The sequence below is a fragment of the Mus musculus genome, chromosome 8, assembly GCF_000001635.26.
Source record: "Mus musculus strain C57BL/6J chromosome 8, GRCm38.p6 C57BL/6J".
Classification (NCBI taxonomy): Eukaryota; Metazoa; Chordata; class Mammalia; order Rodentia; family Muridae; genus Mus; species Mus musculus.
The window spans coordinates 70586622-70609367 of NC_000074.6; the positions used below are offsets into that span (position 1 = coordinate 70586622).

The 22746-nt window shown below is 56.0% G+C and overlaps 3 protein-coding genes across 23 annotated transcripts in view; 2 read left to right on the plus strand and 1 right to left on the minus strand.

Moving 5' to 3' along the window:
• Positions 1 to 6237, plus strand: part of Ell (elongation factor RNA polymerase II) — a 53184-nt gene extending 46947 nt beyond the window's left edge. The window contains exons 9-12 of the mRNA NM_007924.2: positions 3899 to 3959; positions 4073 to 4244; positions 4749 to 4793; positions 4877 to 6237. Coding sequence (NP_031950.2) covers positions 3899 to 3959; positions 4073 to 4244; positions 4749 to 4793; positions 4877 to 4993 — 395 coding nt within the window. The 3' untranslated portion in view covers positions 4994 to 6237. The remainder of the gene's footprint in view (positions 1 to 3898; positions 3960 to 4072; positions 4245 to 4748; positions 4794 to 4876) is intronic.
• Positions 6238 to 7859: 1622 nt separating this feature from the next.
• On the plus strand, positions 7860 to 10669 carry Isyna1 (myo-inositol 1-phosphate synthase A1). The gene is made up of 11 exons (NM_023627.1): positions 7860 to 7922; positions 7999 to 8127; positions 8202 to 8363; positions 8518 to 8650; positions 8740 to 8933; positions 9084 to 9233; positions 9329 to 9544; positions 9627 to 9791; positions 9875 to 9988; positions 10073 to 10290; positions 10376 to 10669. The coding sequence occupies exons 2-11, from the start codon at positions 8008 to 8010 to the stop codon at positions 10575 to 10577; spliced, it is 1674 nt and encodes a 557-aa protein (NP_076116.1). The 5' UTR covers positions 7860 to 7922; positions 7999 to 8007; the 3' UTR covers positions 10578 to 10669.
• Positions 10670 to 10863: 194 nt separating this feature from the next.
• On the minus strand, positions 10864 to 21766 carry Ssbp4 (single stranded DNA binding protein 4). 21 transcript variants are annotated; one of them, NM_001372473.1, is made up of 18 exons: positions 21504 to 21693; positions 15953 to 16025; positions 15780 to 15841; positions 15611 to 15695; positions 13775 to 13864; positions 13388 to 13441; positions 13219 to 13278; positions 13067 to 13136; positions 12904 to 12974; positions 12753 to 12823; positions 12497 to 12542; positions 12372 to 12407; positions 12233 to 12287; positions 12081 to 12151; positions 11918 to 11996; positions 11585 to 11613; positions 11392 to 11499; positions 10869 to 11147 (listed from the first exon to the last, which is right to left on the minus strand). In NM_001372473.1, exons 1-18 carry the CDS (start codon positions 21557 to 21559, stop codon positions 11118 to 11120), a joined length of 1146 nt encoding a protein of 381 aa, NP_001359402.1. In that variant the 5' UTR covers positions 21560 to 21693; the 3' UTR covers positions 10869 to 11117. The 21 variants fall into 21 exon arrangements, 18 of the variants coding, with proteins under 18 accessions (XP_006509847.1, NP_001359402.1, XP_011240639.1 ...); XM_011242337.3 differs by having other exon boundaries at positions 11918 to 12151; positions 21504 to 21766; NM_001372477.1 differs by lacking the exon at positions 13388 to 13441 and having other exon boundaries at positions 21569 to 21693.
• Positions 21767 to 22746: the final 980 nt, after the last annotated feature.

Here is a 22746-nt window from a genome sequence, read left to right on the forward strand (position 1 = left end):
GGCAGCATCTAGGCAGGCATAGTGCAGAAGAAACTGAGAGTTCTACATCTTCATCTGAAGGCTGCTAGCAGAATACTGACTTCCTGGTAGCTAGGATGAGAGTCTTAAGCCCACTCACCAGGGCCAAGCATATAAGAACCATCACATTCCACTCCCAGGCCCCCATAGGCATGTTTAAATACATGAGTCTATGGGGGCCATTCCTAAACATAGCACAATAAAAAAGTACATTTAGTCCAACTTCAAAAGTCCCCATAGTCTATAGCAGTCTCAACAATGTTAAAAGTCAAGCTGGAGAGGTGGCTCAGTGGTTAAGAGCACTGACTGCTCTTCCAGGGTCCTGAGTTCAATTCCCAGCAACATGATGGCTCACAACCATCTATAATGGGATCTGATGCCCTCTTCTGATGTGTCTGAAGACAGTGACAGTGTACTCACATATGTAAAATAAATAAATCTTTTTAACAAGAAAAGTTCAAAGTCTCTTCTGAGCTCCATCCAATCACATAACTGTAATCCCTGAATTAAGACAGGAAACCAGATGGACAAACTCCAAACTCTGCATCTCCATGTCTGATGTCAAAGCAGTCTTCAGATCTCCAACTCCTTTTCATCTTTGTTGACTGCAACAAACTTCCTTCTCCTGGGCTGGTCCCACTCCCTGTTAGCAGTTTTCCTCAGCAGATAGCCCACGGCTCTGACATCTCGAAAATCTTGGGCTCTCCAAGGCAGCTTCAGTGTTACAGCTTGTTTCAATGTCTGGGATCCACACATGATCTGGACTTCTCCAGCTCTTCCCTCTGTAGCACTCTAAACTTAGGTTGATCCACTCCACTGCTGGATCTCCAGTACACTGGGGTCTTCCGCTGCACCTAGGCTTCACCAGTAGCCTCTCATAGGTGCTCCTTGTGGTACCAAGCTTCAAATCCTTTGCATTGACCCCTTCAGTCCTGGGCTGTCAACTGCAACTGAGGCTGCATTTTCACAGTGCTGAGCCTCAGCTGCTCTTCATAATCCCTTTATGCCTTCAGAACCAGTACCACCTAGGCGACTCTTACACATTACCAAGTACAGCTGCAGCACAAGGTACAACCTTGGCCATCTCTGGAACACAGCTTCTTTGTGCTCTCACAAAACACTTCCCAGATTTTACCTCAGTAATGCTGGTGTCTTATTAATCACCACTAATTTCTTAGTTCCAGCTAAGCAGCATCAATTATCCCAGTAGTTCCTTCTATTCTTGTCTCTAAAGCCAGAGCCACATGGCCAAAGCTGCTGTTGAGTTCTGCTGCTTGCAGGAGCTAGAACATGGCCCCCTTCTATCACATTATCACCAGCTTTCTGTTTTCCAACTCCTTCACTGCCTAAGATTGGCTGTCCTGGAACTAGCTCTGTAGATTGACCTTGAACTCAGAGATCTGCATGCCGGTCTCCTGGAATTAAAGGTGTGTACCACCATGCCTGGATCTAAATTTAGCTTTGTAGTATCTTACCCCAAAGTCCCACTCCCTTAATCTGCTATCTCCTAGAACACAGGATTCACCACATTTCACTTCCTCATGCCCCCTTAATACTCAAACCATATATCTTCTATTTCTCCTTTCTAAGCTTGCTACACTTGTTCAAAATGCTCTTCAAGAGACTTAACCAAGCCAGGCAGTGGTGGCGCACGCCTTTACTCCCAGCACTTGGGAGGCAGAGGCAGGCGGATTTCTGAGTTTGAGGCCAGCCTGGTCTACAGAGTGAGTTCCAGAACAGCCAAGGCTACACAGAGAAACCCTGTCTCAAGAAACCAAAATTAAAAAAAAAAAAAAAGTCTTAACCAGAGAACTCAGTCTCCACTGGGTGTTTCTGAGACTTCGTTTGTCAATGCAGTTAACATAAATCTCTTTACCTCAGGTACTCTTCAGACAAGGGCAAAAAGCAGCCACATTCTTCACCAAAATACCACAAAAACAATCTCTATACCACATACTGAAATTTTTTTCTTCTGAGACCTCTTGGACCAGGTCTGCACAGTTCAAATTACTCTTAGTCTTCCATATCCCTACTAGGATGGCCCATTAAGCCCCATTTAAAACATTCCACTGCTTTCCAAATCTAAAATCCCCAAACCTACATTTTTCCAAACAAAAGTATGGTCAGGCCTATCACAGCAATACCCCAGTCCCTGGCACCAACTTCTGTCTTAGTTAGGGTTTTACTGCTGTGAACAGACACCATAACCAAGGCAAGTCTTATATATACAAACCATCTCAACACCTATGACTAGATGTGCCCCTGGCACCCACAGTCACTTAGAAGTTGCTTAGTGGAAGAGGTGGCTGCATGTGGCTGAGGTGGCTGTAAGACCTTCAGGGGCTGGTGGGGCCACTGTGAGCTCTGCTGCCACACCTTCCCCGTTGCTATCTGCAAGAGGTTTAGCTACCACAAAGCTGCTAGGAGGGCTTTGTCTGACAGAGGACACTTTAGAGGGTCTTGGGAACACATAAGAGCACACAGGAACACACAATTACACAGCCTTACCCCAGCTAGTCAGCTCAATGACAGATCCCAGGGATAGCACACACCCCTGAATGTGACAGATCCCAGACACAAATGGGTTCCCTGTGTTAGAACTGTGTGGTCAGTGTGTTCCCTGTGTGGTCAGTGGCCACCTGGTCCCCACATTCTTAGGCAGGATGTTTGGGCCACACAGGACACTCTCTTCCTTCCATCCAGGCCCAGCCCATGGGATGATCTGCTCATGCTCAGTGGCTCCTCAGCCTGGTCCTGACCCCCTACCCCACTCCCCACCCCCCACATCTGTGGAACCATTCTTAGCTAGATCAGCTCCAGGGTGCAGGTTTCCCAACCTTTGGTGTTGGTGTTTAGTTTTTTGCATTGCCGGTGACAGGCCCCAGGTCTCATACTCCGTGAACACCTGCCACTGAGCCAACAGCTTTGTAGACTGACACGGTGAGGTGGGGCCTTGAAGCAGGAGTGGGTTAGGCTAAGAGGATTTGATTGGGGACAGGGTGTGTGAGGACCTCAAAGCTACTACTGAGGGAAGCAGCAAGCCAGCATAGAGATACAGGTAGTCCAGGCTCAGAGTGAGACTGTTTCAGAGAGGCAGATGAGTTAAATGACTGGAAAGTGGCGCTCTACCTGGCCGGCAGCCCCAGCCCAGACCTGCCTTATACCTTGCTTGACCTTCTTATGCTCCGGCTGTTCCTAGTGCTATGTTTGGTCAGGGAGGTCATGTGGAGGAGCCCTCCTGCGGTGTGTGCCATGCAAAGGACAGTAGGATCTGACTGGGGCCTCAAGTGAAAAGCAGTGCCAGCCAGGCAGTGATGGCGCACGCCTTTAATCCCAGCGCTCGGGAGGCAGAAGCAGGCAGATTTCTGAGTTCGAGGACAGCCAGGGCTACACAGAGAAACCCTGGGGGGGGCGCGCTGGGCGTGGTGGTACACACCTTTAATCCCAGCACTTGGGAGGCAGGCGGATTTCCGAGTTCAAGGACAGCCTGGTCTACAGAGTGAGTTCCAGGACAGCCAGGGCTACACAGAGAAACCCTGTCTCGCAAAAAACAACAAACAAAAAAAGTAGTGCCAGCAAAGTCTGCAATCTATCTGTCACCAGAGGTTTCACCATCTGCCTTTTATCTGGGTAGCTGGGGTTTGTGTTCAGCCCAGTGCTGATGCCCTACACAGCCAGACACTGGGCGAGTTCTTTGGGCCTCCAGGAGAGCCCTTGGAGACAGCATAACTGGGCTGTGTGGCTGCGGGCTGGACAGTGCCTTCCCATTGTAACCAGCTGGTCTTGGTGCATGGTCTACTGCCGGTGCCGACGCGTGGCCATCCAGCATGGCTTTCACCCACAAGCACTGGCTCTAGAATAAGAATGCATTGCTCTGCAGGTCTGAATGGAGCCTGTGACAATGAACCCACATCCTCGTCAGAGACCCCGGACTATTTGCTGTGAGTGTCTTACCTAGGCTGTGCCCCATTGCAGGCCCATCTAGACCCTACCTGAGCCAGGTACTGCCACCCACTATGACCCCTGAGCCCCTGCAACCCTTCTTATTGTTCAGGAAATACCCAGCCATCTCGTCGTCAGAGCAGCGTCAGAGCTACAAGAATGACTTCAATGCTGAGTACAGCGAGTACCGCAGTCTGCACGCGCGGATCGAGCAGATCACCCGCAGGTTCACCCAGCTTGACGCACAGCTCAGACAGCTGAGCCAGGGCTCTGATGAGTACGAGGTACTGCATGCCACTCGAAGCTGGCAGCAAGTCATGGTCAGGGTTTGCTCATGAGTCCCTCCCTGCAGTGGGACCTCAGGAGTGGGGCACCTTGTAGCACACAGGCTTCTGGGGTGGCCATTTCCCTTTCCCTTGTGTGGCTGCTTCAGTGTGTCTTCCCTCGTGGTTTCTCCTGCCACCCTGGTGCAATAGACAGGCCAGAAGAATTACTGGAAGGTGCTGGGCGTGGTGGCGCACGCCTTTAATCCCAGCACTTGGGAGGCAGAGGCAGATTTCTGAGCTCAAGGCCAGCCTGGTCTACAAAGTGAGTTCCAAGACAGCCAGGGCTACACAGAGAAACCCTGTCTTGAAAAGACAAAAAAAAAAAAAAAAAAAAAAAATTACAGGAAGGCTACCTGCTTCCTGTGGCTATATTCTGCCCATCTAGCTGCTCACTTCTGGAGAGGGCTGGCACTTGGGGCTTCCTTAATTGGGACATCATTAATTCTTGGCATTTTCCCCCAGACAACCCGTGGGCAAATTCTTCAGGAATACAGGAAAATCAAAAAGGTAGGTGAGGCAGGGCGGGTGCTGAGAGGAAGACTGCTTGGCTCGGGTGGGTGTGTCTCACCTGCCCCCTTTGTCCCTCATAGACCAACACCAACTACAGCTGTGAGAAGCGACGCTGCGAATACCTGCACCGCAAGCTGGCGCACATTAAGAGGCTCATCGCAGAGTATGACCAGCGGCAGCTTCAGGCCTGGCCCTAGCACAGACAGGCAGACCTGACGGCTCCGCCTGCCTTTCCTAGTTTTATATGAACTCGGCCCTTTAGCTGCCGCAGAGACATCTATTTTTGTACCTTTTCTACTCCGTGCCTCCTCCAAGGCCCACGCCTCCAAGTGTTAGAAGCCCCAGGGAGAGTGAGCAGCGAGTGCCAGGCCCTGCTGCCTTCAGATCCCCAGCGGACAAGGTTGCTGCAGTTTGCTGGCTGTGCCCAAAGCTCTTAGCAGCGGCCTCCGCAGCATGTGCTCCTCAGTCCCCAACACACTGCCCTTCATGTCACACTGTGGCTGTGTGGTTCTGTCTGTCCCTCCATCCATTTGTGGGTCCTGGGATCACCTCCCTGCTGGGTCCCACTTGGGGGGTGCTGAGGGTGGCACCTTGCTTGCCTTCTCCAGGGCGCAGGCCTGAGGCCCCCAATTGCTGCTTTCTCACTGTGCCTCGTCTCATACCCCAAATCCAAATCCAAGGGGCCATCAGTGTGCATGTGTCTGTGTGCGTGTACATGTAGTATGAGTGGGTCTCCACACATTCAGAGGGAAGCCATTGGGGAGGTGGTGGGGGCCACTGCTGTAGGGCAGGGAAAGAATGTCAAAGACAGATGTCTATTTTTTTAAATGGTGAAGATGTCTTTGGGTGGCTTCCAAAGAGCCTGGCTGCCTGGAGGCACCTGCCTGGCACAGTCCCCCACCCCCAGTCAGCTCTTAGCTTTCTTTTGGGATTCCTAGAGTCCCCAGACCCTAGAGGAACCAAGCTTTCAATAGATGTTGGTTTCTTCTCCGGGGCAGGACCAGGCTCTGCATGGTGCACTTCTCTCACAGCTACACTGCGCAGGCTCAGGGTAGATCCCAGGTTACCCCTCTCCTGCCCTGAGAACTCCATCCAGGGCTATTGATTGAACTGATGGTATGTTTGAGTTGTTTCATTGTCTGAGATTTTGTTGTCTGTCTGAGATTTGGGAAAGGCAGGGCCACACTCTGGGGCTGCAGGTGGTGGCTGGCAGCTTAAGCATGGTCTAACTTATTGGTGTTCTCCCCGCCTTTGAACTGTGCTGTGGAGAAAGTCTACTTTGAGCCATGGAGTTGGTGTTTACAAAGTCTTCACTTTTGCCAAAACGTTACAATTGACAGAGAGGCGGTGCCTCCAGGTCCTTTCTTAGAGTTTGTCTTCTGTACACAAAGCAGGTGAACCGCCAACTTTCAAAGTCTATAATAAATTTGATGGAATTTAACCTCTCTGTGGTTTGAGTATGTCACTGTAGGGGTGGGGTAGCCCTAAGTGAGAGCTTGACCCAGAGCCCCGAGGGCTTTGGCAAGGTGTGAGCACTGCAGTGCTGGGCATGGGCATGGGCAGAGTGGGCTCCCCTGCAGCACCCAGGCCTTCAGGTGAGAAGGTGCTGCCCTCTACTAGAATAGGTGGGACAGAAAGTTTGCTTGAGACTGACACCCTTTTAAAAACAATAGACCCCAGCGAGAATTACCTGTCTCTTAGAGCTGTCAGTCCAGCTAGCATCTGAGGCCATGGAGGCCGAGCATGGCCACCATCAGCCCCTGGCTCCAAGCAGAAAGCACAGGCTGGGCATGCGTCAGAGGCAGCATGTTTGTTTTCAAAGGGAAAAGTCAAAGGCAGCCTGTGAGGGAGGGCTGGGGTCAGTAGGACTCCCTTGAGGCCTTGGCCAGACTTCTGACAGTTCTGAGGCAGCTGAGGGGGTGGAAGGAGAGTCAGGCACCCTGTGGGCCGCTGTGTACTCACTACCTAGGAACAGCTTGACCATGCTCTTCCATCGCCTTCCCAGAGCCCAGGGCTAACCCTTGTCCCCACGCACCTCCCAACCAGAGCAGTCTGCTACAGCGACCCCAACCCCACCCTGGTCAAGGATGTCCTCCCGGGAAGGGCCCTTTTGGGGACTCGGCCTTGCTCCCAGCCCCGAGCCCCTTGCAAAATGAATGTCCCAGTGCAGTCTTTCTGCCTCAACCTCCCAAATGCTGAGATGACCGATATTGGCCACCAGACAGTTTCATTACCTAAAAGAGATAAACAATCTGCCATTTCTACTGTGGCACACCACAAGAGGACAGAAAGTGGGCAGCAATCTAAAGCACAACCCATTTCCCCATGGTGCTCCTCAGCCCTTGCATCTGAGACCCTCCCCGGAGCTTTACTTTAGGGGGTGTAGCGGGTTCCGCCTGTAGTTCTCCCATGACAATCTCCCCTTCATACATCAAAACGATCCCCAACAGTCCCCTCCTCTGGGAACCCTGCCTGAGTCTCTTCACCGGGATGAGTTCAGTTGGGCTGGTTCGTGTTAGCAACGGCAAATAAAGTCTTGACACCCACAGAGCGGGCCCCCTCTTATTTTCGTGCAGACATTTCGGACAATCCACCTTTTTGGCACAGCTCCAGCTGTGGAAAGTTTCCGCTAGGAGGAGGCCACTTGTTTTGGAAAGTTCTGGGGGCACCTCCCCCGCCTGCCTGCCGAGTTCCCATGTTCCTTATCACTGTGCCTACCCAGGGGGAGGCCGCGTAGACCTGCCCATTCTGTCTCCTCCTCTGGGCAGGGCCATCAGGCCAGTGATCGCAGCTGGAGGACTGGGAGAGGGCGGGACAGACAGCCGAGCAGCTCTGAGACCCCCCCCCCCCCCAAAAAGCCCCTCGACCAGACATGCCCCACCTCCCTGTCGGTGGCCATCGCTCATTGGCTGCCTGGTGGTACAAGGGTGCGCAGCGAGGTAACGCGCAAGACGCTCGCGCCTGAGACTCCTTCCGGCTACCTGGGTTTAGAGCACCCAGAACCCTGGTCGCAAGTCACGCCCATCAGGGGCGTGGTCGAGGCGTGGCATCGGCGTTTTTCTTCGCTGCCCCAGAGCCCTCGGGCCCACGCTGTCCGCTGCCGCAGTCTGATCCAACTCTGGGCCGGTAAGTACGAACCTATCCTAGGCCGTAAGGTTGGCTCTCGGGTGGTGATTCCGCGCTCACTGGCTCTGGCCCACAGCTCGCCACGATGGAGCCCGCCGCCGAGATCCTCGTGGATAGCCCGGACGTGGTCTACAGCCCCGAAACCATCGAGGCGCGCTACGAGTACCGGACAACGCGCGTCAGCCGCGAGGGCGGCGTGCTGCGGGTGCGCGCGGGGCGCGGGCGGCGGAGGACACTGGGAACCCGAGGTCCCGCGACTCACTCCCAACTCTTCCTTAGGTGCAGCCCAGGGCTACGCGTTTCACCTTCCGCACCGCCCGGCAGGTGCCCCGACTCGGGGTCATGTTGGTCGGCTGGGGCGGGAACAACGGCTCCACGCTCACTGCTGCTGTTCTGGCCAATCGGCTGCGCCTAACCTGGCCCACGCGCACAGGTCGCAAGGTGGGGGCCGTGGCTACTAGGAGAATACGGGGTGGGGGTGTGGCGAGCAGAACTGGGGGAGGGGCGTGGCTTGTTGGACTAGCGCGTCTCAGCAAGCCGGACCCCTCAGCCCCTCAACACCCTGCTCTGCTTGCCGCACCCCCTCCCTTCCCAGGAGGCAAACTATTATGGATCGTTGACCCAGGCGGGCACCGTGAACTTGGGTCTGGATGAGAACGGCCGGGAGGTGTTTGTGCCCTTCAGTGCGCTGCTACCCATGGTGGCCCCCAACGACCTGGTGTTTGATGGTGGGCAAAGCCTCGGGACGGGATGGGGTTAAGTGTGGGAGGGCCCAGGGTACGGGATGGGTCCTGTGTTAAGGGTCCCCGCAACCCAGGCTGGGATATCTCGTCGCTGAACCTGGCCGAGGCCATGCGGCGCGCGCAGGTCCTGGACTGCGGTCTGCAGGAACAGCTGTGGCCCCACATGGAGAGCCTGCGTCCGCGGCCCTCAGTCTACATTCCTGAGTTCATCGCTGCCAACCAGACAGCACGTGCGGACAACCTCATCCCTGGCACACGTGCCCAACAGGTGGGGTCCTCGACCCACTCCCAGGCCTTACTGTCACCTGTTACATGGCCACATGGTCTCTCCCTTTGGCAATAATTCCTATACCCCGGGGCCCAAGCCTCCGGACAACTTAAGACAACCTCCACCTAATCTTCCTCCTTCCTTTCCCAGTTGGAGCAAATCCGAAAGGACATTAGAGATTTCCGATCCAGTGCGGGATTGGATAAGGTCATCGTGCTGTGGACCGCCAATACGGAGCGCTTCTGCGAGGTGGTCCCAGGTCGCAATGACACAGCAGAAAACTTGCTACATACTATCCAGGTGTGCGTTTGCCCAAGATTCCTGGGGATCAGTGCCGGTCCAGAGGAATCCTTGGGTCCAGAGGAATCCTTGGCCGACTACTTCTCTGCCCTCAGCTTGGCCTGGAGGTGTCACCGTCCACACTTTTTGCTGTGGCCAGCATCCTGGAGGACTGCGCCTTCCTCAATGGATCCCCACAGAACACACTGGTACCCGGTGCCCTGGAACTGGCTTCGCAGCGCCATGTGTTTGTAGGTGGTGATGACTTCAAGTCAGGGCAGACTAAGGTCAAGTCTGTCCTGGTGGACTTCCTCATCGGCTCTGGGCTCAAGGTACCTCCAGGCTTCATGCGGTGCTGGGAGGAAGCCGGGGTGAGGGTACTGCAGAGCATTCACCGTCTCTTTGACCACACAGACCATGTCCATCGTGAGCTATAACCACCTGGGCAACAACGACGGGCAGAACCTGTCTGCACCGCTGCAGTTCCGCTCCAAGGAGGTGACAAAGAGCAGTGTGGTGGACGACATGGTTCACAGCAACCATGTGCTCTACGCGCCTGGAGAGCGGCCAGACCACTGTGTGCGTGCAACCGGTTGCAGGCGGGCACTGAGGGCAGGGGCTTGGTGCTGTTTGGGGCTATGTGACTTTTTAAATCTCTGCAGGTGGTGATCAAATATGTGCCCTATGTTGGCGACAGCAAGCGTGCCTTGGACGAGTACACCTCCGAGCTGATGCTGGGTGGGACAAACACCTTGGTGCTCCATAATACCTGCGAGGTGTGGTGGGCGCAGCCGGGCGGGGTGGGCAGGGTGGGCGATGATCCTTCAGACCCGTCACACCCTGCACCAAACAAAATCTAGGATTCGCTCCTGGCCGCGCCCATCATGCTGGACCTAGTGCTGCTCACAGAGCTGTGTCAGCGCGTGAGCTTCTGCACAGACTCGGACCCCGAGCCTCAGGGCTTCCACACAGTGCTGTCCCTGCTTAGCTTCCTGTTTAAGGCCCCGCTTGTGCCCCCGGGCAGCCCTGTAGTGAATGCCCTCTTCCGCCAGCGCAGCTGTATCGAGAATATTTTCAGGTGCGCCCCTGGTGGCAGGGGAGGGCTCAGGGCTGGCAAAGACAGCCTTAAGATGGTCTTGCTGAGCCTGCACTGTCCCCTGCAGGGCTTGCGTGGGGCTCCCGCCCCAGAACCACATGCTATTAGAGCACAAGATGGAGCGTCCAGGCCCAGGCATCAAGCCAGGAGAGGTGGTGGCCACCAGCCCACTGCCTTGCAAGAAAGAGCCCACACCTGCCACCAATGGCTGCACCGGCGATGCCAATGGGCACCCGCAGGCACCAACACCAAAGCTGTCCACTGCTTAAATCAAGTGACCGGACCGGACCCTTCTACCCCCAATGCCTCCAACCATAGTACTTCAGCCCTTGCCAAAGACAATAAAGCAAGTCTCAAGCAAGCCTCCTTGTGTGCTTTTTCCAGGAAGGGGTCTCAGGTTGACCTGGAATATGCTATGTAGACCAGGCTAGGCTGGCCTCAAACTCACGCCTTGCCTCAGCCTATGGGGGAAGGTGGGCTCCCAGCCCATCAAAGTACAGATTTAGGCCATAGCAAGATTTTTAGGCCATGTCAAGTAAAAGACATCAGCAGTACCAAAGTCAAAACGGAATGGCATTTATTGGCAGAACCCCTGCCCCCACCCCCCAGCCTTGTGTGCACAGAGGTCCAGAGGCCTGCACTTCTCTGAGGTCCTTTTGAGTTTGTGTGTGTATATGTGTGTTTAGAAAATGATAAAAGTCCTTCGTGGGGGCCCTGCCGGCCGGCCGGGCTAGCCAGGAGTCCGGATGGCAGGGGTGCTGCCGCGACCGAGACCTCACCAGCAGGACCCTGGGCTCAGGCCGGGACTATCACACGCTCATGGTCATGCCGGGGGAGTACTGCGGAGAGAGGGCGGCGCGCGGAGCGCGGCTCAGCTCTGGCCGAGGCTGGGGCCCACCCTCCCGGGGACAAGGGGAACCCGGGGAGGATGGGAAGGAGGGGGAAGGTGCCGCGGCCGCCCCCCCACCTGGCCCGCCGCGGTCACGGTCTTGCTCTGGCCCCGCGGCCGCCCCGCCGGGGTCTGCCCGCCAGGCCCCTCCGGCCCGCTGCGGCCGCGGGTGGGGAGTCGACGCAGGCGCTTACGCTTTCGCTCGGGAACGGGTGCAGGAAGGTCCCGGCAGCCGCCATCTCGCCATCGTCGCGCGGGGTCCCCGGGGCGTTGCTCAGGCCGCCCACGGCGCCGGGGGAATTCTAGGGGTGGCGCTGATCAGCGCGTGGGTCCCCACCCCTCCCCTGGCCATCTGCCCTCCCACCCATCAAGTGTGCAGGACCTCACCTTCGGCAGCCCGTCCATATCGCCCGAGCCTGTGGGGAGAGACACCAGGCTCAGGCGCTGCACACTGAGCTCAAGAACTGGGTACCCCAGAGGTTTTCGTTTCTGTAACCTAGGGGCAATGGAGAGTGCAGGGGCTGGGCCCAGGGGCCACCCGCGAGTTTGGGGACAGAAGACTCAGTGAGTCTCTCAGAGTCGCCCCTCCTCGTTGCGTGGAGATGAGGGCACTAGCCGGTGTAGGCGTCAGCAACCGGGTAACCTAACAGGCTCTCGTCCTGGCTCCTGGCGGTCACGGTGCCCGCCGATGAAACCGGTAGGTGGCGCCCAGCCACTCACCCAGGGATCCGTTCACGTGGTGTGGCTCCATCGTGCTCATTGAGGCCATTGGGCCCTCCGGGCTGGGGCCGAGCGGGAACTGCGGGCACAGGGCAGCGTGGGGCTCGGGCCGGCCGCCCCCCGCAGAGTCCCCGTCAGGTGAGGCGCACCGGCCCGCACTCACGTTAGCCCTGCCAGCGCCCGGCCCGATGGGATTCATGATGGTGTACATATTCTCGCTGGAGTTGGTGGAGTCTGGGAGGGAACAGCAGGGGCTGCGTGGGTGGGTGCATGAAATGGAGACCCCGGCTCACCCCAAACCAGCATGCTCCTTACCTCCAGGGCTGGGCATGATGGGTGTTCCAGGGGCTCCGCCTCCTCCTGCGGGTCCCTGCATGGAGACATGAGAACTGTGAAACAGGGTTTCTCTGGCAGATAGCCTTGCAGGTCCCACCACGCACCAGCAGGGACTCACCGAGTAGCTGCCAGGAGATGAGGAAGAGTACGGGATCTGGGAACAGGCAGGGACAGCTGTGAGCACTCAGTGGCAGGCAGCTGGCTCCAGCCCTCCTTCCCTAACTCACCCTGCCTGCCACTCACCGAGTTACCGCTGGGACTGGCCCATGGGCCACGCACTCCTGGACCCCTGGAAGAGATGGTGGCCCTGCAGTAGACCAAGCAGTCTGGGCCTGGGGCCCATCATTCCCCAGAGCTAAGTGGCTCTCTTGGCCTCAGTTTCCCCTCCAAATACTTGGTGGAATAAACAATGCTCAGGCTGTCCCTGAACACATAAAGTCTGCCTCAGCAGGGGGGACTATCTGGGTAACCACAAGTCTTAAAGCACCCTAGAGCTTACATGTTCATGGACGGCAGGACCTGGCTGGTGGCAAGGGAGTTGGGTGGGGGCCGCATGCCAGTTCCATAGCCCTGTTGAGGCAAAGGGTTAGTCAGAAAACCCAGGTGTGGCCTTTCTGCCCCCCCCCCAAGTAGGCTAGGCCACCCCTTACCTGGGGCCCAACACTGGCCATTCCTCTTGGAGGGGTCACCCTCTGCATCGGGCCTCCCAGGCTGGGGTGTCCTAGGCAGAGATACAAGAAAGAGGGCTCAGGCTAGGGCACACCCATGAGGGGCGAGTGCTGTGGACCAGCAGCTGGAGTGCATCCTACTCACCCTGCACTCGTGGGGAGGGGTCCATGGCAGCGGGGATGAGGGGCTGGGAGCCAGGGAGGCCCACAGGAGGCTGTGGAGCAGGCACAGTACTGAGTTGGGAGAGACATCCCCCAAAACCACTGCTCCTCCCACCGCGGCCGGCCCTCTATCACCTGGCCTGGCATCCTTAGGATTGGGCGGGCACCCCCTGGGAACCGTGGTGACATGAAGGGCTGGAAGAGGTGGGTGGCAATCAATAAATAACCTTCATCTTGTACTTGCCCTAAAGAAACCCTGTTCTTACTATCCCTGGGAGTAGAGTGGGGGACCAGGGCCTCCAACCTTGCTAGTCCCCTGCTGCAGATCCAGACTGCAGACCACAGTCAGCTGGCACAGCTGTAAAAGGAGGGAGCACGTCATGGTGCCAGCTCGGGTGAAGCCCACTACCTGGCTGTGAGGTCCACCACTGGGGCTACACATCTTGTTCGGGAGGATAGGTGGGAAAAGCTATGAAGCTCAACCTGGGAGGGGAACAGGGGCACAGCCTGTTGCCAGGGGATGGCATTAATGGTAACTAATACTCAGGGGCATAGATTCATGCCTGTCACTGGCAATGACAAGGTGCACACATCTTCACACCCACTGTGGTGACAGTCTTCCACTGAAGACGAGCCTGCAGCATACCCCGACCTCAACTCTGGGAACAGAGGAAGCCCCAGGCACCCATACCTGGAAGAAGCCTGGTGCCACAGGGCCTGCTGCCATTGCATCGTTTGGGGTCATGGCACCCATCACAGGGCTGGGAGCTGCTGCTGCGCTCTGCAAGAACGAGACACAGAGGGTGGGACAAGAGCCACAGCAAGGGACAGCTGTCATGTGGTCAAGCTGGAATGTCAATCTGGACCAGAGAAAGGGGAGGCTGAAGGAGGGTCAGCAGTAGCCACACCCCCAGAATTCTGTGGCTCCAACTCATCCCAAGTGGCCTATGTTCTGGTGGCAGGGTGGCCGCCCTCTGTTGCCTCACACCCCAAATATATGCAGTCAGTCCTTGCCCCAAGGGCCCCTTCTCTCCATCTCCTGCACTGTAGTTGCAGTACTCTGGATAGGGTCCCCAGCCCCCAAACCTCCTTAGAAGGTCAAGAACCAGGCTTGACAGGCTGTGGGGGGAGGGGAGAGGGTGCTTACAGGCCACTTCCGCTGCCTGTTCCTATTCTGGCTACCACAGAGCAGGAAGCTGGAGCGGAGGGCTGACCTCAGGATGGGGAAAGCATCCTTTCTGCAGACCCCCTCCTCTCACTTTCTTCCCAGGTGGAAGACATGTGTCCCTGGCGCTGTGCTGGCTAGCACAGGAATACTTAGAACTCCAGGGCTCCTGGCTTGATCTCTGGAACAGGAAGAGCCCCTCCATAGCTCAGAGCCAGGTCCCTGGTGACCTCTTTCTCCCACTCTCAGAGGTTGGTGCAAGCCAGACTCTAGTTGACAGTCTGGTCTAGCTCCGGTGAGTAAATGACAGGAAAAAAAAAAAAAGGCCTCTCCAAAATCACTGTAATCTCGGATGTTTTAGGGGATGTCATGGCCAAAGCCCCCCGCCCCCCCCCCGCCCCCCAGGCCTGCCTGTCCCGTCCCAATCACTAACGCCAGGCCAGACCCCTCCCGTGCAGAACAGCCCGGCACTGCGGGAGGGCAGTCTGAAGAGTAACTCTCCCCGCCCCCGCCCTGCCAATCAGCCCAAGGAGGCACTGGCGCCCGCCCGCGTTACCATGACGACAGGCAAGGCCCGTTAGCGTTTCCAGGAGACGCCAAGGTCGGGGCGAGCAGTGGGGCGCCTAGGACCAGCTTGCTCTGGCCCCGCCCTCCCGACGCCCATGCTGCCATGGCAACCGGCGCCTAGGGACCGTGGGGGTCCGAGCAAAGACTAGTGGCTGCCTGGAGCCCACTGTACCAAAAGGAAACTGAGGCCAGAAAGTGGCCACGTCTTTAACCCCACACACCATACTCCAGAGGTAGAGGCAAAGAGTTCTGAGTTCTAGGCCAGCTTGGTTTACATAGGAGTTCCAGGCTAACCAGAACTACTTAGTAAAACCCTGTCTCAAACAAACAAAACAAAACAAAACAAAACAAAACAAAACAAAACAAAACAAAAAAACCTTCCAGGGGGCTGGAGAGATAACTCTGTGGCTAAGAGCACTGGCTGCTCTCCCAGGGGACCCGGTTTGGTTCTCAGCACCCATGTGGCAGTTCACAACTGTCTCCAACTCCAGTCCCAGAAGCCATCTTTTGGCCCTCACAGCCCCAAGGCAAGCATGTGGCACACAGACAGGTGTGCAGGCAAAACACTCATACACACAAAATAAAAACTATTTTAAACAATAATGAAAAGGGGTGTGGTGACACAGATTTGACCCCAGAGTTTGGGAGGCAGAGGCAGGAGGATCTCTGTAAATTCAAAGCCAGCCTGGTCTACAGAGTGAGTCCTGGGACATCCAAGGCCACAAAGACCCAGTCTCAAAACATACAAACAAAACAAAAAGAAGCGGTCCAGGTTCCAGAATCCTGTAGACTCACATAGTCCTGGAAGACTTTGGCCTCACTGGAGTGTTCACAGGCCTCCCTGCGGTCTGGTGCCGCACAATACAGGTCCCAGAAGACGCTGTGGGCAGCAGAGGGAACACAATGACTCCACATGCCCCCACAGGTCCCTCCTGCCCTCCCTCTGCTCCCCACAGGCACATACCACCACCAGGAGTGCAGGAAGCCAGGAGGCTCACCCAATGTGATGTTCTTTTCCCAACGGATCTATGAAAGAGAGTCAGAGTGAAGGGCAGGCATGCAGGAGGGATCCACCAACAAGCTGGACAAGCTGGACAGTGTGGGGTGGCCTGGTCGAGGGGAAAGATGCTGACTCACCTCAGACAGGAAGGTCTGCGCCGACTTCTGTGCCCCCACATGCAGTAGATACTCATATACATACAGCGCGAGCCTACAGGCAGGGCGGTAACACAGGTTCAGGCTGTTGAGCACACGGGCACCTGAAGCCTGGCCCAACTTGGTCATGTGGTCAGGTTCCCCAGACAATCCTCCATCTAGCCACAAAGCTCCATCACTGCCCCATACTAGACCCTCGGCTCCACCAAGCACAGAAAACAGTTTCTTCAACTCATTGATTGATCGATGGCAGCCAGTACTTATCAATACCCCACTATAGGTCCTCCCAAGAGTCCATCTTCTTCCAGGTATCCCTGCCTTTTCCTTCCTGTAGACTACCCACAGAGACAGTAATTGCCAGGTCTGGCATGGCCAGAGGAGGGACACGTTTCCTGGCCAGCAGGGCATGGGTCTTCTCTAGTGTTGGCGGATGCTGTGGGCGGGCACTTAAGGCTTGTTTGTATATATTTTACTTTATGGTCCTTCTGTGGGGAATGCTCTCCCTGACAAGGCTGATGACTCCATGATAATCAGAAACAGCAGGACTCCAGGAAGCTAGAGTGTGTCTGGTGTTCCTCAGGAAAACTGCATCCCTGTGACCTTCGGGACAGCCCTTAAGGCTGTGGGGAAAATTCTGAAAACATGAGTTCAAGAATATATACATCAATGTAAGAGCTGTCCTTTACAGGATTTCACAACTATGCAAAACAAAAGATGCATTTTGAATTTTATGAGGGGCTTCATGGACCTGAAAGAACAGAGGCGGCTGCACTGAAGAGCCAGCTTAGTCAGGAAGATAGCAAGGAAGGAGATAAAGAGATTTAGGGGGTGGTAACCTCAAGGCAAGATCCTATCCAGCTAAGCTTATTGTCTGTATTTGCAGTTAGACAAATTTGGACTTTTAATCTGGAATGAACTATAATCCAGAAATGGAGGGCACACTTGTGATCCAGATCTTGAGGCTGGAAGACACAGGCTTTTGATCTGGATCTTGAGGAATAGTAGCCATGAGACGCTTAGGCCCAGGCAGGGTATATTCTGAGTTCAAGGCCAGTCATAGGTCCGGGCAAGGTGGTACACACCTTTAATGCCAGCATCAAGGACACAGAGCCATACAGACCTTTGAATTCAAGGTCAAGCTACAGAGTAAAGATTAGGTAGTAAGGAACTTGGAAAACAGAAAGCTGGTGTTAATATAACAAACAACAGAGCCATGTTCCAGCTCCAACAAGCAGAACTCAGCAGCTCTGGCCACATGGCTCTATCTTTAGAGTCAAGGGGCTAAGGACATAAAATGATGGCCCGTGGGAAAATCAAAAGGGAACCTGTGATAAATAACTGAATTGATATGCAATTCCTAAGGAAGTAGCTTATGCAAAATAAAAGACTGGGCTATGGTCTGCAAGAGCCAAACAGACCTGTCATTTTACATCCATCAAGGTCTCTAGGACCCTCTCCCCAGCTGAGGCTGGTCCTTGGCAAGTAATGGTGCCTCTGGGGAGTGGAGAGACAACAGGCAGAACCTGCTGGGAAGCCCTGCTCCTTTGGGCTAACATGGTATGCTAGACCATCCTATCCAGCCAGCCTCCTTCCTCAGCAGCTACCCATGCCCAGGGGCACCCACCACTGCACACTGGTCTCTCGAGCTCACATGTATGTCCTCTGGGTGCCCCCTCCAGTCCCCATAGGGACACGAGGATAAAGGAACATGCTAGAAGCTGGAAAAGCATACCTGTAGGGTTCCAGGGACCTCCCCCAGCTGTCCCTGCCCCACCCTCCCTGGCTGAGGGCTTCTCTCTAAAATAAACTGCCTTTAACCGGCCTGGCTCCCTCTGGTTGCTCCTCTCCTCCCTCACATCTCAGCATGCCTCCCAGTCTCCTAGTCCTGGCCTTTCTGTCCCAGGACAGAGGTGGGGATGGATGCAAGTACCTCTACTCCCTTGATACTACTCCTTTATTCCTTTATCCCTTCATCCCTCCATCCACCATTCGTCCATTGGTCTGTCCTTGTGCAGTGGACATCCAGTCATCCTCCTAGGGTACATGTTCTCGCAGAGACACACCAAGGACAGAGCAGCCCGAGGGCTGAGCTAGCACACAGGATCGGGGTGGACTGGCCCAAGATGAGGGCTATGCTTGCACCTTGTACCACGTGAGTTGTGACAGCTACTGGACAGGACTCACAGTGCCACCATGTCACCCCACGGTGACTGTCCCCAGATCCCCACTTGCTCCAAGCATCAGCATGTGCCATCAGTGCAGGATGGTGGCGGGGCCAGGGTGGCATCCCAGCCCTGCCCCCCTCCTGACAGTCAGGGGCTGGGGTCCTCCTGGCATTTTCATCTGTGGGCCTCTCAGCCACCTGCTTCCTGGCAGCTCCCACACATCCAAAGGAAACAAAGGGATTGAGTGTCACAGGATGAGCAGGCTCCCAATAGCACTCCAACACAGCCTGGGGCCATGGGAAGACTACAGGGGAGGTCAAGGGGAAGGCTAGAGGGAGGCAGCAAGGCCAAGTCTCAAGCATACTCAACTGTCCCCTCTTCCTAATATCTCAGATCTACAACAACCTGGAACAGCACTTGCTCCAGGCCCTGTAGTGTCTGAAGTCCCTGGCTACCTTCAGCCTCCTGCCCCAGGGCCTTTGCCTACGCTACGCTTACCCTGACTCTAGTGTCTAACGTGTTCCTGCCATACCCAGCTCTGCGCAGACCCTACCCATCCTATTGTCTTCTGATAGCACTGGGATTATGGAGGAAGGGAAGCTCAGACCAAGATCTGAGACCCCACCCACAGACTGTCCTGGGTCAGCCCAGCCGCTCAGCGCCTTCAGTTCCCATGTAGCAGAAAACAAGTAGGGCAGTGGTAGTGCACACCTTTAATCCCAGCACTTGGGAGCCAGAGGCAGATGGATTTCTGAGTTCGAGGCCAGCCTGGTCTACAGAGTGAGTTCCAGGACAGCCAGGGCTACAGAGAAACCCTGTCTCAAAAAACAAAAACAAACAAACAAACAAACAAAACCAAATAGACAGAGGGACCATGAGAAGCCAGGGCATGTTCTGCTACAGGGGCTGAGTGGCTTGGAGTACGGGCTAGGGTCATGCAGCTGTTAGCTGGCTCCTACAGCCATGACATCACCGACACTGCCACCATAATTATGGGGAAATTACTGTAAAGGCCACCCCTGGCAGCACCCCTCAGACAGGCTACTAGCAGCCAACAGTGACACTCCAGTCACCATCTAACCTGTCACCAGATCTACCCAGTCTTCTAGTGACCCTGACTCCCACAGTCCTTCCTCTCTAGGTGTGGGGTACCAATGTCCAGGGGAAGGAAGGAGGCTATCATGGGACATTCTGAAGGCTGTTCAGAGAAGCCACCTCAACTGCTGGGCGGCAGCAAGAGGACACACGGCCAAGGCCAATGCTCACATACCCCAACTTATACAAGGGCCACTCAGGTCCCAACCTCATCCTCACCAGGGTCTCCACCAGGCCTAGACACATAGGCAAAGTGGCAGAGACAGGGGACAAGTCGGCCAGGAAAGTGGAGGCCACAGCAGGTGAGGCCTAATACAGGCAGGGCTACTACCCCTTACCCCACTTCTCAGAAGATAAAAATCAAGATTAGGCCAGCCAGTAACTGAGACACTGGAGCTGGAAGCCCTGACCCCAGACAGGTAAGCCTACCACACCCTCTCTGTGAGGATGACACCGTGGGAAAGATGGGACAACCCCATTCCAGCAATGTACCAGGAAGGGCCTCGTAGTGCACACTCAGGCCTCCAGTCCGTCCCAGGTCCCTGACTTTGGCCTCAGCTGTTCCAGGTGATTAGCCTCCTTCCAGTTCTGTTGTGCCACCCAGGTACACTGTTCCTCAGACAAGGAGCTGGGCTAAGCCTCATGTATGCCCTTCCAAAAACATAAGCCTCCTTGCAGCCCACACTCAGCCTCAGGACTTCTGCCAATCGGTGGCCCTGCCTGCTCCTACCACAGGGCCTTTGCACATACGGAGCCTATGGCCCACCCCACCCCCACTTCACTTTTCCCTAACAGCCTACCTTGAGGTTCCTGCGTGCTGTGTGGAATGACTAGATCCCCACTTCCTGGATGTGAGCTTCCTCTCACACAATCATCAACACCCACCCCCACCCTCACCCCCAAACTTAGCACAGGTCTGTGAACCATTCCCTAGAATGGGGACTTGCCAGGTATCAGGGAATCAGTCAGTCCCTGCTTCCCACATGGCCAGCAGCCCCATGCCAGGAAGGGTCACTGAGTTTACTGACCATAAATGAGTCCTAACTGCAGGCTCTCAGGGAGCCAGCCTTGCATGGCAGCCCAGTGACCCAGACTTCTCTGTGCCAGGTGATCTGTCCCCTACCCAGGGCTGCACTGGGCAACTCAGCCTCTAGGCAAGCTGCCCCCTCAGGCCCTGCTACAATCCAGGCCTCCACACTCACACCTCAAAGGTGAGTGCTGGGCTCCCAGCACACTTCAAACGTTCCCGCTTCACCTACTTCTCCACACAGGCACCTCGGAAAGGAAGGCCAGCCCAGGCGTGTCCTCACTGGAAGCTAGAGCACAGCCTGTCCACCTGGGCAGCGCACCCTGTATCTTCAATGTGGGGCGTCTAGAGCCAGACCCATTCTGGCTCACCTGGGACTCCGGGAGGTGTCCCGGGACCGCCATGGTCAGGCTCTGCACCTCTCTAGGCTTTGAATCCGCACCTTTGCCTACAAGCGACAGTGGAGTCCAACTTCCACGCAAACCTCCAAAACCCCAACACCCCGCAGGGCATTAGGGTCCGACCCAACCTCTTCAAATTTGCAGCCACAATGAACCCACGTGTCCTGTTTCAAATCTCCAGCTTGGATACTTGGGACTCTGCGGCCCTAAGACCTGAAGCTGTCCTCCAGTGCCATGGTCTCACAGCCAACCCCGAAAGCTCACACCTGTCAGGTTTGTGTGACCCCAGAACTCCCGAGGCCTTACAACCCTCAGATGCTGTGCCTGCCCTGGGCATCCTGTGACCGCTCAAGTCCTAACTCCTGATCTCCCATACACCACCGACTCCCTAGTGAGCCCCTGATCCTGCACCCGATGAACCGCCACGTGACCCCAGCAACCCCTTGGCTCTTGTTTGACCCATTGATTTCCTGTCCCCTCAGGTATTCTGAGACCCCAAGCCCCCTTGGAGCTCTCAAGCTCATGCCCATGCCCTCTATCTCATGTGACCCCCCCACCAAGACCCTGGAACTCGAGTACCTCAATATATTCTGTCCTTTGTGTATTCTGTGACCCCAAAGGACCCTCAGGTCTCGCACACCCACAATCACACACCCTTCTGGTCTCGCGTGACCCCATGAGCCCCTTGATCTCGTGTGTACCCCTGAAATCCCGCACCATTTTGATCTCCAGTCACTCCCCGATCTCCTCGGGATCTCCTGTGTCCCCCCTGAAATCCCGCACCATTCTGGTCTCGCGTGACCCCATGGTCCCCGGTCCCGCGTGGCCCCGCACCGCGCACTCACTTCTCGCGCGCCTGCCCGTCCGAGGGCGCGCAGCCCTTGCTCGCCTTGCCGTACATGCTCCGCACCTGTCAGGCGCGCGTGGCCATCGCTGCCCGCGCCCCGATCCCCGCGGCCATGTCCGCGCGGGAGCTCCGGCCGCGGGTGGGTTCTCGCCGCGCTGCCCTCCCCGGGCTGTTCCGGGAAGCGCGCCACCGCCACCGCGCGCTCCCGCCGCTCTTAAAGTGGCAACGGCGGGAGCGCGGGTGGGCCCCCCCCCCGCGCGCGCGCTGGGAGCGCGCACGCGCAGAGCCCGCGGGGGCGGCACTGCCCACCAATAGGCTGCGCACCAATAAGTACAGACTTCAATACCTCCCCCCAAAGATATTCAAGCCCGGGACGCGCTCCAGCAGTTGCTATTTGTGCAATTGGGAAGCTGAGGCAGGGGGATGGCCGCGAGCTCCAAGCATACCTCGGCTGCGGAGCAAGACTCCCAGTTGTACAGATCTGGGGGTGGGGGTGGGGTGCTGTGGATATCTCCGTTTCGACTCAGGAACTGCACTAGGCTCTTGGGCTCACAGGATATGCGCCCATGACATTCTACTCCCAGGACACTCTCTGCGAGCCAATACAGCGCTGCGGGCTGTGAGGGGCCCTTTTGAGAGAGTTTCATATAGGCCAGGCTTGTCTCAAACACATAAAACAGATAACCCTGAAATTCTAATCCTCCTGCCTCAGCCTCCCTAGCGTTTGCACGACAGGCGTGTGCCACTTAGCCTGGTCTGTGTGCTGTGCACAGAGCCCGGTTTTTTTTTTTTTGTTTTTTTTTTTATGCATGCCAGCGTTGTAAGGACTGAACCCCAGACCAAGCACGTTTTGTTTGTTTTTCTGAAAGTGTTTCTTAACGCGGTAGACAGAGGCAGGAGGATCTCTGTGAATTCGAGGCCAGCCTGGTCTATATGGCGAGTTCCAGGACAGCAGCCAATACATAGTGAGACCCTGTCTCAAAGTCGGAGTAAAAACGGTGTCTCCTGTAGCCCAGGCTGACCTCCAGCTCTCTACTTCACTAAGGCTCCTTGAACAGGTGGTCCTCCTGCCTCCACCTCTGGGTGCACGCTGGGAATGAGAGCATGCTTCTTTCCCCCACTCCAGCGCAGACGCACGTGTATAACACGCGGCCCCGTGAGAGCACGAGGGGTCGTGGCGCATGGGCGTCGGGAAGCATCCAGGCTAAGGCTTGCTATCGCTGCAAGTGTCCCCGGTTGGA